This window comes from Dromaius novaehollandiae, chromosome 15 (assembly GCF_036370855.1).
Source record: "Dromaius novaehollandiae isolate bDroNov1 chromosome 15, bDroNov1.hap1, whole genome shotgun sequence".
NCBI lineage: Eukaryota > Metazoa > Chordata > Aves > Casuariiformes > Dromaiidae > Dromaius > Dromaius novaehollandiae.
In genome coordinates, this window is record NC_088112.1 from 14,117,196 (window position 1) to 14,131,067 (window position 13,872).

At 57.9% G+C, this 13,872-nt stretch overlaps 2 protein-coding genes across 9 annotated transcripts; one reads left to right on the forward strand and one right to left on the reverse strand.

Annotated features, from left to right (window-relative positions):
• Nucleotides 1-941: 941 nt before the first annotated feature.
• THOC3 (THO complex subunit 3) lies at nt 942-3,959 on the reverse strand. The gene is made up of 6 exons (XM_026122738.2): nt 3,706-3,959; nt 3,416-3,572; nt 2,402-2,606; nt 1,887-2,048; nt 1,697-1,797; nt 942-1,362 (listed from the first exon to the last, which is right to left on the reverse strand). The coding sequence occupies exons 1-6, from the start codon at nt 3,886-3,888 to the stop codon at nt 1,199-1,201; spliced, it is 972 nt and encodes a 323-aa protein (XP_025978523.1). The 5' UTR covers nt 3,889-3,959; the 3' UTR covers nt 942-1,198.
• A 3-nt stretch (nt 3,960-3,962) lies between these two features.
• SIMC1 (SUMO interacting motifs containing 1) lies at nt 3,963-13,638 on the forward strand. Of its 8 annotated transcripts, none has more exons than XM_064520947.1 (10): nt 3,963-4,136; nt 6,754-7,491; nt 7,883-8,103; nt 8,906-8,975; nt 9,421-9,566; nt 10,016-10,195; nt 10,719-10,847; nt 11,858-12,014; nt 12,097-12,181; nt 13,175-13,638. In XM_064520947.1, exons 1-10 carry the CDS (start codon nt 4,023-4,025, stop codon nt 13,393-13,395), a joined length of 2,061 nt encoding a protein of 686 aa, XP_064377017.1. In that variant the 5' UTR covers nt 3,963-4,022; the 3' UTR covers nt 13,396-13,638. The 8 variants fall into 8 exon arrangements, with proteins under 8 accessions (XP_064377017.1, XP_064377018.1, XP_064377022.1 ...); XM_064520948.1 differs by having other exon boundaries at nt 7,886-8,103; XM_064520952.1 differs by having other exon boundaries at nt 3,998-4,136; nt 5,964-7,491.
• Nucleotides 13,639-13,872: the final 234 nt, after the last annotated feature.

A 13,872-nucleotide genomic window follows, 5' to 3' on the forward strand; every position in this document is an offset into this window, starting at 1 on the left:
GGGCCATCGAAGCCTGCTGGGAGCAGGCGACGTGCTGTCTGGGACAGCACAGCCTGTCCAGTCCCGGGAGAGGGCACAGGGAAGGGCTCTGCCCCACGGCACAGGGCTGGGGCATGGGCAAGGTAGGCATCTGCTGGTGGAACCACGGCCCGGGCCACGCAGGACGCTGCCAGGCCGGCAGAGCCAGGGCCAGGCGGTACATCCCCATCCACTGTCCCCGCATCCCCTTTCCCCAGCGTGGGGGCGCAGCGCCCCCTGGTGGGGCGACAGCACCTGCCAGGCCAGGAGACAGAGCCACCAGGGAAAGGGCCTGGCCGTGAGGACAAGGGGGACAGCCCTTCTCCAGAGACCCCTCAGCCACAGCCCTGCCGAGAGCTCCCCTCTGCAAAGCAAAGCCCACCTGTGGCAAAGTACAGGAGGCGGGGAAGGGGCAGGAGCTCACGGCAGAGCGGTTCAGCAGCACCCCACCTTCCCCCCGACTGACCACCTCATGCCCACTGACCCGCGCCCACGCAGCAGCCACAGGCACCTTTGTTACAGAAGAGGATTTATCAAAATTAGAAAAACAACCACACATACAAAAAAATGCCATTCTCCCACCCCGTGCCCCCTAGACAGCACCCCCCAAATCACAGCCCCATCACACTGCCCCTCTGCTGCTCCAGTGTGGGGAAGGCACAAGAGACATCCGGAGGGGAAGGGGCAAGCTGCAGCTACAGAGTCGGCTCTGCTCCCGGGACTGCCCTCGCCAGGGGGCCGGGGAAGAGAGAAGGGGATGGGCACATAACATCCCTGATAGGAAGCCTGGCCACAGCAGCCCCCACTCAGCTGCCCTAGAGCTGAGCTCTGTCCCGGGGGAGGCCTCTCAGCAAGGGCATTCAGTGACAGGCATCCTTCAGCCCCTTGCCTTTGCAATGGGCCCTCCGTTCCCCGAGATGGGGCAGGAGACTGCCCTGAGACCGGCAGGGGGCTCTGCCAGCATCCCCCACCGTCCCCACCAGCACGCAGGCTGCTTTTTACAAATGCTCCCAAGAGCAGGATGCGCAGAGCTGAGCCAAGGACCACCACACTACCAAGCAGGTAAGGACGGGACTGGTCTTCTTCCCCCATCCTACGTTAACCAAGCATTCTCCCATCCCCGACAGCAGGGAAGTGTTGCCTCTCCTGGTGGTCTAACCCACTGCCCGTCACAGTTCCCTTAGGAGTCATTGGGCAGCCCGAAGAGCTTGACGGTGCCTGCCTCCCGGCTGCTGTCGTATTTGCCGTCTTTGTCATCACAGGCGAAGGCGAGCAGAGGCCTCTTCGGGTGCCAGGCCACTGTGAAGGTGGGAGACTCGCACTGCACCTCCCAAAGCTTCTCTCCTGCACAGAAGAAGGGCCACGTCAGGCTGGAGAGCCTCTGGCCCCACACTGCACGCTGCCCCATAGCACACACCAGAGCCAAGCACCCACCTCCACCCTCCAGTGTGGGGCATGGGAAGAACTGGTGCTTCAGTGCTTTAATCACCTGAAGACAAGACATAGACACTACACAGCTCCAAAACAGACCAGCTAGGCAGAGGCTCCCCCTCATGGCGCTCTGCTGTGCCCAACCAAGCTTTCTGCAAGCAGATGATCCTCCCAGTGCCCTCCCAGCTCCACCAGCACTTCCCCATCTGATTCCCTCCTCGCTCTTTCCCTGACGGGGAACCATTACCTGTCTCCACTTCCGCAATGTCAATGAAGTGATCTTCCGATGCTGACGCCAACATCTTCCCATCATGGCTAAAGCTCAGCGTTCGCACGGGCCAGTCAAGCCTGCAGCAGCAGGGCCAAGCAGACAGTGAGCAATCTCCCACAGGGTTAGCAGAGAGGGGAGGGAAAAGGTTCAGGGCAGCGCTACCTACCTCGAGAAGCACCTCACACACACCAACTCATCCACATCCCAGAGGCTGACTAGAGCATCAGCACTGCCCGTAGCAAAGTACTTCCCCATAGGATCAAACTTGATGCAGATGCAGTTTGAAGGATGGGCGTTGATGGACTGAATGGGCTTCAGCTCTGGGTAGCTGTGGAGGTGAAGGGAAGAACAGGAAGCAGTGAAAGGAGCAGAGGGCTTGCTCACAAGCAGATGAGGCATAAGGTGCACTGGAACGGTGAGCAAATCAAACTGAAAATCCTGAGTGCTGGATGAATGAGGCAAAGCATCTGTGTAACTCCCCAAGAAGCCCAGCCCAGAACTGAGGTAACCTCAGCTCCAGGCAACTTTGTTCCCACCTCAGGACTGGGAAACGCTGGGGCGCAGGACGCCGGCTGCTTCAAGCAGCAGAGAGACTTGCAGACTAACGTCTGCCTCGGTTGACAGAGATGCATCAAGGCAGCCAGTCCACCTACCCTCCCCGCTGCTGCCACAGGCACCTACCTGAGGATATTGATGCAGCCATTCCCGTTCGTGAGGAAGAACATGTTGTTATCATTGTTCCAGGAGATCTCGTTCACCTCAAACTTGAACTGCTCCTCAGCTTTGGAACGATGCGTCTTGGCATCGATGAAAGTGACAACGTCATCCTTGTTCCCTACTGCAATGGTCTGGCCGTCGGGGCTCCAGCAGATGTTTATGTTCTCCCCTAGAGGGAAGAAAGGGCAGCAGGTCCCACTTCCACCCAGCAATCCACAGGACCACAAAGAGTTAAGTAGACAGTTGGCTTTTTTTTCCTGATCCATGCCCACAGTCTGTTCCACTAACTCTGAACTGCTCCCAAATCCGGGACAACCTGCAGTTCAACACAGAAACCCCGCTTAGTAGCTGGTTAACAGATACATAGAGTTAATGAAAACTAAACTTAACAGAACCACAGCTTCAAGCCAACATGTTTGCACCACTCCTTTTTCCAGTTCAGCCAAGATGTGACCACAGAAATGACCAAGCAAGATCAAATCAAAGAGCCTCTTAACCCAGTGATCTTCGAGATCCAGAAAAAGCAGCAACCAACAACAAGCACATATGCACGAGGGTAAGAATGAGGCAAGTTGCAGCTATAGCATCCTGCAATGCTGTCCCCAGACCCATCAATTTGAAATTGGAGCTTTCCTCAGACAGATATGGTATCTGTTTTAACCTGCCCATGAATTTGATTAACTGCTTTCTGAATCCACGTAAACTTTTAGTTCCACCACAGCTCTCTGCAAACATGCCTTTCCTTGCACCTGTAGACTCCAGAGGCAAGTACACAAGACATTTTAACAACCAGCATCATATATCAGAGGTTTCTCCAGTCCTGGCACCAACTGAAGTCACCCTCGTGCTCTCTGCCGCTCCGCATGCCTGCTTGAGCTAGATGAGCACAAGGCAAAGACAAAAGTGACCAGCGAAGGTGCCCCGGATCCCCACCACCGTGGGAAGGAGGGGGGCTCTGCCACGGCAGCCGGGGCCCACCTTTGGTGTTGACGGTGGCGATGCACTTGGTGGTGCGGACGTCCCAGATGCGGATGGTTTTGTCGCCGGAGGCCGTGACGAAGAGGTCGGGGTTGCTGGGGTGCCAGCAGAGCTGATCCACGCTGTCCCCGTGGCCGCGATAGTTGTTCTCCTTCACCTGGCGGCAGAGGGCGGCGGTGGGCCGCGGGGAGGACCACGGCCCGGCGCCCCGCTCCCTCCCGCGGCCCGCTCCCTCCCGCCCCTCCCCGCGCCGCGGCCCGGCCCGGCCCGGCTAGGCCCGGCCTGCTCACCAGCCGGTCCTTCTCGAGCACGAAGACGCTGGCGGTCTTGTCGAAGGAGCCGGAGGCGAGGCGGCGGCCGCAGCAGCTCCAGGCCACCGAGTGCACCTTGGCGCCGTGCGCCGGGAACTCGCGGCTGCGCGTGTTGGCGCGGAAGAGCTCCTGCATGGCCAGCACGTAGGGCGACAGCGCCATGGCCCCGCCGCGCCGCCAGGGCGCCCGCCCCGCCGACGCCGACGCGTGACGCGACTTCCGCCCGCTCCGTCCCGGCGGGCGCCACCGCCCCGCCCGGCCCTCAGGGGGCGGAGCCGCCGCCGCCCGCAGCGAAGATGGCCGACAGCGTCATCCTCATAAGCGACTCGGGCTCGGAGGGCGGCCGCTCGCCGCCCCGCCGCTGCCGTCGCCGCCGCAAGGTGCCGCGGTGCCCCTCGCCGCCCCCCGCGGTGAGTCAGCGGCCCGCGGGGAACGGGCGGCGGCGGGCGGTGCCTCCCGCCGCGCCGAGCACGGCTTGCCCCTCACAAACATGGCGGCGCTTCCGTCGCGGCTGGCGGCGCGGCAGGGGATGGGTGCCGCGCGGGGACACAAAGCCTCGAGGCGCCGCGGCGGGCGCGCGGCACGTGCCGTGGCCCGAGCGCCCAGCGCTGAGCCGCGACGGCCAACAGACACCGGTGCCCTGGGCTGCCGCGGGGCCGCGCCGCGCCTCCCGGGGGCTCTCAGCGTCCCCAGCCACGTCCCCCGAGAGGGCTCAGCCCCCCTCCCGGCCCCTAGGAGGGGCCCAGCCCCATCTGCCACGTCTCCCTGAGGGGTCCCCGGCTCCCTGGCCACAGCCCCCCAGGAGGGTCCCAGCCCCATCTGCCAGGTCCCCCTGAGGGGTCCCAGCCCCCCTTCGGGACATCCCCCCAGGAGGGTCCCAGCTCCCCTGGCCACAGCCCCCTAGGAGGGGCCCAGTCCCCCTGGCCATGTCCCCTCGGGGGGTCCCAGTCCCCCTGCCCACAGCCCCCCAGGAGGGTCCCAGTCACCCCTGCCATGTCCCCCGAGGCATCCTGGCCCCTGAGGCCTCGTGCGGGGGCAGCTGTGTGCCCCCAGGCAGCGGTGCTGTGGGCACGTGGCCCCCGAGCGTGGCCATCTCTCCATCACCCCATGCCGTGCGGAGCGCAGCCTGACCAAGGATCCCTATGTGGCCTCCAGCTGCAGGGCTCGGGCCCCCCCGGAGCACCCCAGCCGGCCTGGCCTCACCTCGTCCCGCCTCAGCCTCCCACAGCCGCACGTCTCCAGCACCCGGCCCCAGGGGGTAGCAGAGCCACACGAATCGGGTCACGCTCGGGCAGCCAGGGCGCAGCCTACCTGTGTGGCCCCACCGGTGGGGCGAGAGATGGCTCCGCACGGCAGCAGCGCAGCGGGAGAGGCCATCTGCCCCATCTGCCAGCAAGGGACACCGGCCCGGCGGCCCCCGTGCTGGGAGCCGTTGGCCCTGGTTCTGATGCAGCTTTCAAACACCCGGCAGTTCCGCAGGGCGCGGCGGGGCTGCCCAGCGGGCTGCAGCTACGGCGGTCTCCCCGCTCCTTTGGCCCCGCTGTTTTTCCTGAGCAAGCAAGGCCTGTTGGGTTTTGTCACCTCCTCACAGCAAGTGCAGCCACCTGCTTGGGAAAGGCAGCGGGTCAGGAAAAAGAAATGGATTTAAATGGCTTTTCTTGAAGATGTTCTCAAAACATTTTCCTGTTTTGAGACGCTGTGATTTTTTTCCAAGAGCAAAAAGACCCTGACCCTTCCTGGGCATGTAATGATTCCATGCACCTTCTGAGACGTGCTGTGTCCTGCCTGCCGCTGGTGCGGACACAGATGCGTTCCCCCTGCCTGCTCCTGCGGCCCCTTGTAGATGCACATCCTTGGAGCTCGGGGTTAAAGAGGCTGCATCGCCCGGCGAGTCCTGGATGGGAAGCCCCCAAAGTCTCTGTGCTGCTCTAGATCTGGTCTGGTGTCATGGACGTGAAGGTAGCTCTATTCCCTTCCCATCGTGTCCGCGTAGCGGGTGAGGCTGTGCCGCAGGGGGATGCTGGTGGGGCTCGCAGACATCTCCAGCCCATCTTGGCCCCGGGGGAGCTGTGGTGACGTGCCCTGCTGAGCAGCTCTGGCCCAGCTGGTTTGGCTCCCGCAAAAATGCTGCTGCCAGGGAGAGACCTGCTGGGGCACTGGATGGCACCCTTGTCCCACGCTTGAGACAGCTCTTCCGTGGGACCAACTGCCAAAGCCTTCCTTGTTCTGTCGTGCAGCTGCAGCCCCCTCCCGCGGGCCTGGGATAGCGAGTACTATGGGGAGAGCGCAGGGGATGCTGAGGTTCAGATCCACGAAGGGGCAGAGCTCTCCACCCCGGCGCTGCGTGGCCCCAGGACGGAGGTGTGGAGGCAAAGCTTCCCGCTGCGGGTGGGCTGGGGGAGCCGGGGTCAGCCAGCCTGTCGCGGGAACAAGCAGGGGACAGCTACTGCCTGCACCCGCTCCGGCTGCTTCCCGTCCGCCCTGCGGCTATACGGGGGCAGGAGGGAACAACCCAAACTCCCCTTGCTCTGCAGCCAAACGCAGCAGCAAGGGCCATTCCTGGCACTGGAGAAACCCACTAGAGCTGGCTGGGCCCCAAAGAGCTGAATGTAGGGGACGGTCCCCCTGCTTGCCGGGCTCTCTGAGCACAGCCGGGGCCCCACGCTGCACACCAGGCTTTGGGGTTTTGTTTTTATTTTTGATTTTTTTGAAGCAAAGGAGGCAGCCGTAAGGCACCCTCGGGCAAGCGGGGGTTGGCACTGGCCTGGGCCCGGCTGTGCTGCTGGAGGAGGCTGACAGCAGAGCTCGAGGCTGCCGCCCCACAGCCCGCCTCAGCCGGGCAGCAGGGTCTTTGCTTCTGGTTTCTCTTCCTGCGCTGGTGCAGACCATCCCCTTCCCTTCCATTTCCTCTCCCGTGGGCTGGGGAGGAGCAGGATGGTTCCAACACACCAGAGGCTCCTGGCAGGGGAGGCCCAAGGCACCCGAGTGCCTCTGTTGCAGACAGCGCTGACCCCTCTGTCCCCGCAGGAGATCATCGACCTGACCTGCGAGGAGGCGAGCGCAGAACCGGCGCCATGCGCCAGCCTCACCATCATTGACCTGACGGAGGAGGAGGAGGAGGACCCATGCAGCCCTCCCGACGCTACAGGCTGTGCTGGTCGGGACCCCGGGCAAGCACCTGCTTCCCAGGCAGCGTGCGCCTCCCTGCCCAGGCTCTGCCTCCCCACCAAGCAAGAAAGGGAGGAGTCGGTGGAGCAGAGGCCTGCAGGGCCCTCCCACGGCACCCCCGCAGAGCCTCTCTCCGCCACGGGTGCAGCGGAAAGCGCTGGGAGTGGAGGCAGCTTCTCTCCTGCCTCCAGCTGCCAAGGCTCTTCGTGCAGCCCTGGGCAGAACTGCAGCACCACCACTTTTAACAGTGACTTGGGCTCCCTGGCCAGCATGCCGCTGGACTCGGACCAGCTCTCCCTGTCCCCCTCCAGCCTGGACAGCAGCTGCAGCTGGAGAGCCTGTGGTGCAGAGGAAGAGACTCCCCCCATTTGCCAGCAAAGGGAGCTCCCCCCAAGCCTGAGTCCCGCCCCAGCGGGAGCCAAAAGGCCTATGCTGGAAGCAAGTGATGTGGCACCACGTGCAGCGACGCAGCAAGTGGCCCCAGCCAGGACCCGGGCTGACAGCAAGGCCTGGCTGAACAAACTGCTCTATTTCAGGAGGACCGGAGTCCATCACCTCTTCCTCCAAGACATAGCGCCTGACAGAGAAATGCGGCAGGTAAATGAGGTTCAGAGCAGCCGCTCCCAGGCCTAGCTGGAGTCTGCTCAGTGACAGGTCCCGCAGTGGGTGAGAGGTAGAGGAGGAAGCAGGGGAAGCCCCTGCGCTGCTTCTCATTCGGGGGAAGCTTTGTTGAGCAGTTGGGATCTCTGGTTACTGCGGTTCCCTTAACGGTGGGCTGCACATCACAACTGGAAGGCAGTTGTGACTTACCTGCGAAGGCATCAATGCAGTGAGGCAGCCCTGGAGCAGGGCACTGCCCAGCACTGCGCAAACCGCGTGCTGTTACAGTGCAGGGTGAGGGCATCACAGGTGTGGGTGCAGAGTGGATACAAGCTACGCACAGGCCGGGGGGAGCCAGCTTTCACCCATTGCCTTGCCTTGCACGCAGCAGAAACCGGAGCTCATCCCCAGCGGGAAGATGAGCATGGTGCACACCACCATTGAGGAGAACTTCCTCGAGGGCACGTTGCATTTCCTGAGCGAGTTCGTCTCCTGCCAGCACTGCCCTCCTAAAGACACCGTGTCCTACCTGATCAGACAGATCCTGTTGAACTCCCGCCGGGGGGAGATCCTGAAGGACACCTACATGCTGCTGATGAAAATCCAAATGTATGTTTTCCCTCTGCTGTGGTGCCCTGGGGCTGGGTAGATGCTCCCTGGGGTCTGCCCAGCATAAGGGTTATTCTCTGCATTCCTTACCCACAGAACAGGAAGCAATTTCCCCTATAATCCAGGATGATCCTTCTTCTGCCTCTGCCTTCTGTTCACAGAGGTTACCAAAACTGACACAGCCCTAGGCTGTCTGGGGGCTGGGGGGGCAGTCAGGACCAGTACTGGCCCAGATCGGAGCCTCTAAAGTCCCAAATGGAAGAAGGATGAGGGTGAGAGAGGCAGGGGGTGCTGAGAAAATAGGGAGAGCAGCTCCAGCTATTTCATGAGAGCATTTAAGTCATTTCATACGACTCAGGGATTGCCTGTGACACCAGGGAGTCCTCTGGGATAGAGGAATGTTTGCCTTGTTCCTGAAGAGCAGATCTCATTCTTCGCTGCAGTGACGTGACAGAAATGCCTCCCCTGGGCTGCAGCAGGGGCCATGGGCTGGAGATGGCAGGGGCAGCTCACCTACAGCACTCAGGGTTCCCACACTGAGGCACAACATTTCCCGAGGCCACAGGCCTGGCAGTGCTGGTGCTCTCCGCGGAGCACACCTCCAGTCAGGTGCTTCCGAAGAATGAACGTGGACAGGGCAGAAGAAAGGGAGAGGGCTAGACCAGAGAGGAGATGGTGCTAGAGAAGGCAGTACGGGCCCTCGGGCAAGCAGGCTGGTGACGGAAGGCTGGGTTAGGGGGTACTTTGCCTCCAGGCAGACAGTCGGGCAGTTCAGCGTAAATGGGCAGTGTTTTCCTTGCAGGCTCCATCCAGCCAATGCCGCCACAGTGGGATGGGACTGGACACTGCTGAAATACATCATGGAAGACCAGGTACTTGGCAGTTCCTGACTGCATGTGTCACCATCAGGCAGGGACCACCTAGTACACAGTTTTTAGGGCTAGGTGTTGCCCTGGGACCTCACATGCCCTTGCTCTGCTGCAGAATGGATTTAGTTTTAATGCAGTTGCTGATGGCAGCCTGTGCCAGGTGTGTCTCCTGGTTTTATTCATGGTGCTTCATAAACTGCTGCACAGCTGGAGGCAGGTTGTCTAATCTGAAGACAACATAGGAACTAGAGGGACTTGCAAGGGCAACAGCCCTAGTGCAATGGTAGAGCAGGTCCAGTCAAGCACCAGGGCCAGGCAGCCCATCCTGGAGAACAAACAGGCTATTCCTCAGTCATATAAATCAGCCCATTCCCAAGAGAGCCAAATTCCCTGGTTCTCCTCAGCCCTCCTGCTTTGCCAGGCTCACACCATCTGCATCTCCCCTCAGGAGAAGCCTCCTGGCCGACTCCTGTTCCTGGAGTACGTAGTGCAGACCCTGGAGGACGACTTCCAGCAGAACCTGCGGCTGCACCTCCTGCAGAAGTCGATTGCCAAGAAAGTGCTTTCCTGTGACATGTGCTTCAGCAATGTCAAGTAAGGACACCTCCTCCCCGCTACACCTTCCAACCAGATGCTGAGAGGCAGAGGCTCAGGAAATGTGTGTCGAGGTTCCAGTTCTGACTTTCCAGGAAACAAGCATGGGATACAGAAAAAGTTTAGGGCACGGATGTAAAGAACAGGAGGAGGTTTATGGCAGCAAACGAGTAGAGACAATGCAAAACATTTCCAGCCACAGCCTAGCAGGTGTTTTCCCAGGAATTAGATCAGATTTGCATTGTGCAGTTCTGGACTGAGAGGGAGTCACTCCTGTTGACAAGCACATAAATCTTAGGCTGCTCAACAGAGCTATTCTCCAGCCTATGCAAATGGGTGGGGCACATCCTGCATCCTCAAAGTCTTTCCTTGACCTCTGAGTGAAGCTAGAGATCACAACGCAGCAAAGCCAGGCCCATTCCCCACTAACATTCCTGCTTCTCTCCCAGGGAGGTGGTCGAATGGTTGGCTGCAGCAGTTACAGGAGTCGGGTTCTCCCAGCCCCGAGGGCAACCACAAGAAACCATGACTTCTTTGGCAGAAGCAAGAGCCGAATGCAGCTCATCTGCACCATGGCCAGACTGCACTGACCAGACAGAGGCGGCTCCACCAGCCTTCTTCTCCCAGAAGTAAGCCCCAGAAGTCTTGGCTCCCTCCTGTTAGCTCATGGGGCCCAAGACAGGGAGCAGCCAGGGTCTCCAGTCAGGGAAGCCACGTTGTACCTGTGATCAGGTTACCTGCCTGAAGGCATCTGAAGTTTTCTTCCAGGACAGACGTAGATTTGGTGAGCGAGAGATTTGCTCACCTGGCCGGAAAGTGGCTCACTGAGCTCCATCCTCTCGCACATACTATAAGGTCAGAGCCCTCTCAGCCCACACAAGGGACAGCACAAGCTGCCCAATGTTGCCCCATCAATACCGCAGGGACCTACTTGGGACCCATCCGAGGGTTAGCTTTTCTTCCAAGAGCATCGGATTTAAACGTCACTAAGAGACATAATGGGGCTTTCTAGGAAGCTAACCAAATCTAACCTGCTAGCTCCCCCTACGTCCCTCACTGCAAGGCATGCATCTGAACTAGATGCCACCCCCACTGCTTTACTTGCAAGCCAAGGGATAGTGTCTCCCAGTATTGACTGTCTGCCTAACCTAGGGTGATGCTCCTGCTCCAACGCATGTTGTCCATCGCAGTGGAAGTGGACAGATCTCCCAACTGCAGCTCCTGTAAAATCGCAGATGTGATATTCCCTTTTATACTGAATATTCCTGTGAGGAGCCAAAGGTAAGACAAACAAGTGCAAGGCAGCATCTGCCTTTGTGGGCAAGTCTTATTCCTGGATTACATCCAAATCTGGATGCACAAAAATACTACAGGGTACAGAAAGACAGACTCATTTATGACCCAGCCAGTGAGAGCACGGCTGTTGGACAGAAAGATCCCACGGGGATATAACATGATAACTGAATGCACCTCCCCAGCTGGTGCCTTGCTGAAAACTGTTGATTCTGCCACCTGTTAAAGTTGAAGGACTTTACAACTGCAAAGAGTTTAAAAAGCAGGACTTGGCATCAGCACAGTCACTTACTAGTAAACACGTCACTGATTCCCAGGGACAACCAAGAAGTTCATCAGCAGTGTCACGCAGTTCCTACAGCTTTGCCTTGATATGCTTTTGTTTTTTTCTGTAAGAAATGCAGTATCTGAAGCCAAGGCACCAGACCCTGACTGGCTCTAGTGTAGACATTAGACCACTAGACCTACAGACATTTCAAACCCATGCTTGCCAATGCCAGCAGGCAGCCCCCCAGCAGACAACCCTTCCAGATCCTTTAGCACAACTCCCTCTGAGCACACGCTGGGTCTAATCAAGCAAAAATAAATCTAACCAAGCTGTTGCTCATCCCAGGACAGATCCGCTAGATCCAGTTGGCAGCTGACCTGTTCACACTTGCTTGGCTGCGCTTCCTGCAAGTCAGCAGGAATGGATAACATCTGCACAGGCTGTTGGGCAGGGTGAAGCAAGGCAGCTAAGCTTGTTTCCCAGACCATACCGACCTCAAGTTGTCACAGGTCAGACCTGACGACATAAACACGTCTGTGGCCAAGCTGTATAACGAAGGTCTTTGTCTCACATCTGGTGGTTTTGCTTCCACTGCCCTACTGGGCAGCCCCCTCAGTCACGCCACATCTGCGCAGGAGCAGCACCAGCAGGACACCAAGAACATGGTGGGAACAGCTGTTCCTGGTGAGGCTGTGCTGTCTCCCCCATGGTAAATCCCTTTGTCTTTCAGGGAAGCCTTCTTGAACACCATGGACAGCCAGCTCCTGCGCTGCAAAGTGCTAGAGCTGATGTTCCAGCACAGCTGCGAAGTGCCCACAAACATGCCCTTGTCTCTGGCCAAGATCCTGTATTTCCTGAGCCACTCCTCTGTGCTGCTGCAATACCAGGTATCTAGTCCATCCTCTCCCTTGTAATTTTTTTCTCAGGAGAAAACCTCTTCTAATAACCAAATACTGCTTCCTCTCATAGGAAGAAGCAGCAACATGGGAAAGATGGGATGAGATGCTGCAGTACTTGAGTTTGCTGCTGCTGAGTTATCAAAATGTAGTACTGGGTAAGCAGCCTGTTCTGACCTTAATGCACACTATCTAATCAAGAGGCTGCAGCAGGACAGCCCAAAACATACTTCCTCCTCTCCTCACGTCATGCTTGAATGAACTCACAGCCACTGAGTCTTAGAAAGGTGATGTATCTCAATCCTTGCTGGTAACTATTCCCAGCAGCCAGGGTTAGGAAATGATGTTGCGGGGATACATCAAGAAGAGAGCACAACCTGTTTTGCCAAGTTTACCCCCTAAGACATAGCCTACTTCCTAAAGGATCAACCACAGCATTGGGAAGTAGGCAAGGGGGTGCTTTGTATCAGCTGCTGTCCAAGCTGCACACAGAGTGGGTGGAAGAATAGGCTCATTTAAGAGGAAAAGCAGAAGGCAAAGGGGTAGTGAAGCCAGGACACAATGAGCACTTACCAGACTGGGAAGGGAGCACCACCCACAGTAGCCCTGGAAGAAGCAATATTTCTGACACCAGGAGAGTGGCACAGTCAAAGGGCAATCCCTAAAATTCAGTTTTACTGGAAAATTGCTCAAGTGTCCTCCCAACTTCAGCTGCTTGAGACCAGGGTAAGGTTCTCATGGAGGAATGCAGAGGAACCCACAAACATGTGGGCAGAGGATCCTATTCCTCCCTTGCTCCCTGAAGCCCTCAGAAGATCACTCTAGTTGAGAAGCTCTTTAGACACTCTCCTCTCCAGCTAGACAGTTGTCCATCTGCCACTAGCATAGAAGGAAACTATGTTACAGCCCCCTCCCTATTTCTTGGCCTCTCCATCTGCGAGACTGAGCTCCAGGAGGTGACAGTTCCTTCTTCTACCTGGCTAGTCTTGTAAACAAGCATCGAGGCTAACCAGGAAAGGATCTGCACACTGTCCCTGACTGCTTTTCACCACAGGGCAGCACTGCCTGGAGCATGCTGCTATCTGTCCCCAAACAAGTCAGACACTACCCCTTTGTGTATTGCCCCTTTCTACCAGCATTTCCTCTTTTAGGGCACTTACGGAGCGCACTCAGTGAGCGGATGGACTTAATCATTAAAAAAGCCAAGCCCAAGCTCCAGGATGATGATGACATCACCCAGCTGGACATTCACCTGAACATAGAGGACTTCCTCAGCCGACTGCAGCAGGTCCTGGGGGAGCCCTTCCCCCTGCAGATCGAGGAGAAAGTGTGCATGCTCCGAGAGTTGCTCCTTATCATCACTGCTACGTGATGGAAACAAGTACTGTGGCAGGGGTCACAAAGGGCCTCCTCTTTCCTTTACAAGCTATGCAGTAAAAACTCTCCATTTTATGCTGCAACCTCAACTGTCATCCATCACATGGTTTTGTTTATACATTTGTATGGAACATCTCTGATTTGCCCAGTCTCAGAGCTTCCTCTCAAACTTGTCTCTTGTCCTGCAGTTTTACAAGGCACTTTGTACACTTCTAAAAAATAAATTATTTTCATATTTTCTGAGACTCTTCTATCTTGGTGCCAGCCCTGTCCAAAGGAAGTGTTCAACTCTGACTTTTGCAGCTGTACCCAAGGATGGCACTAGCCTAGAGCAGCCATAAACTTTGACAAGAGTCTGCACAGCAAGCAAAATGCTAGGACCTGTCCAGTATTAGGAAGGGTTGATATTGTTTTCAGAGAAACCCAGGTGTGCAGGGCAGTGAGGGGGTTCACAGTGCAGTTCCCCAACTCC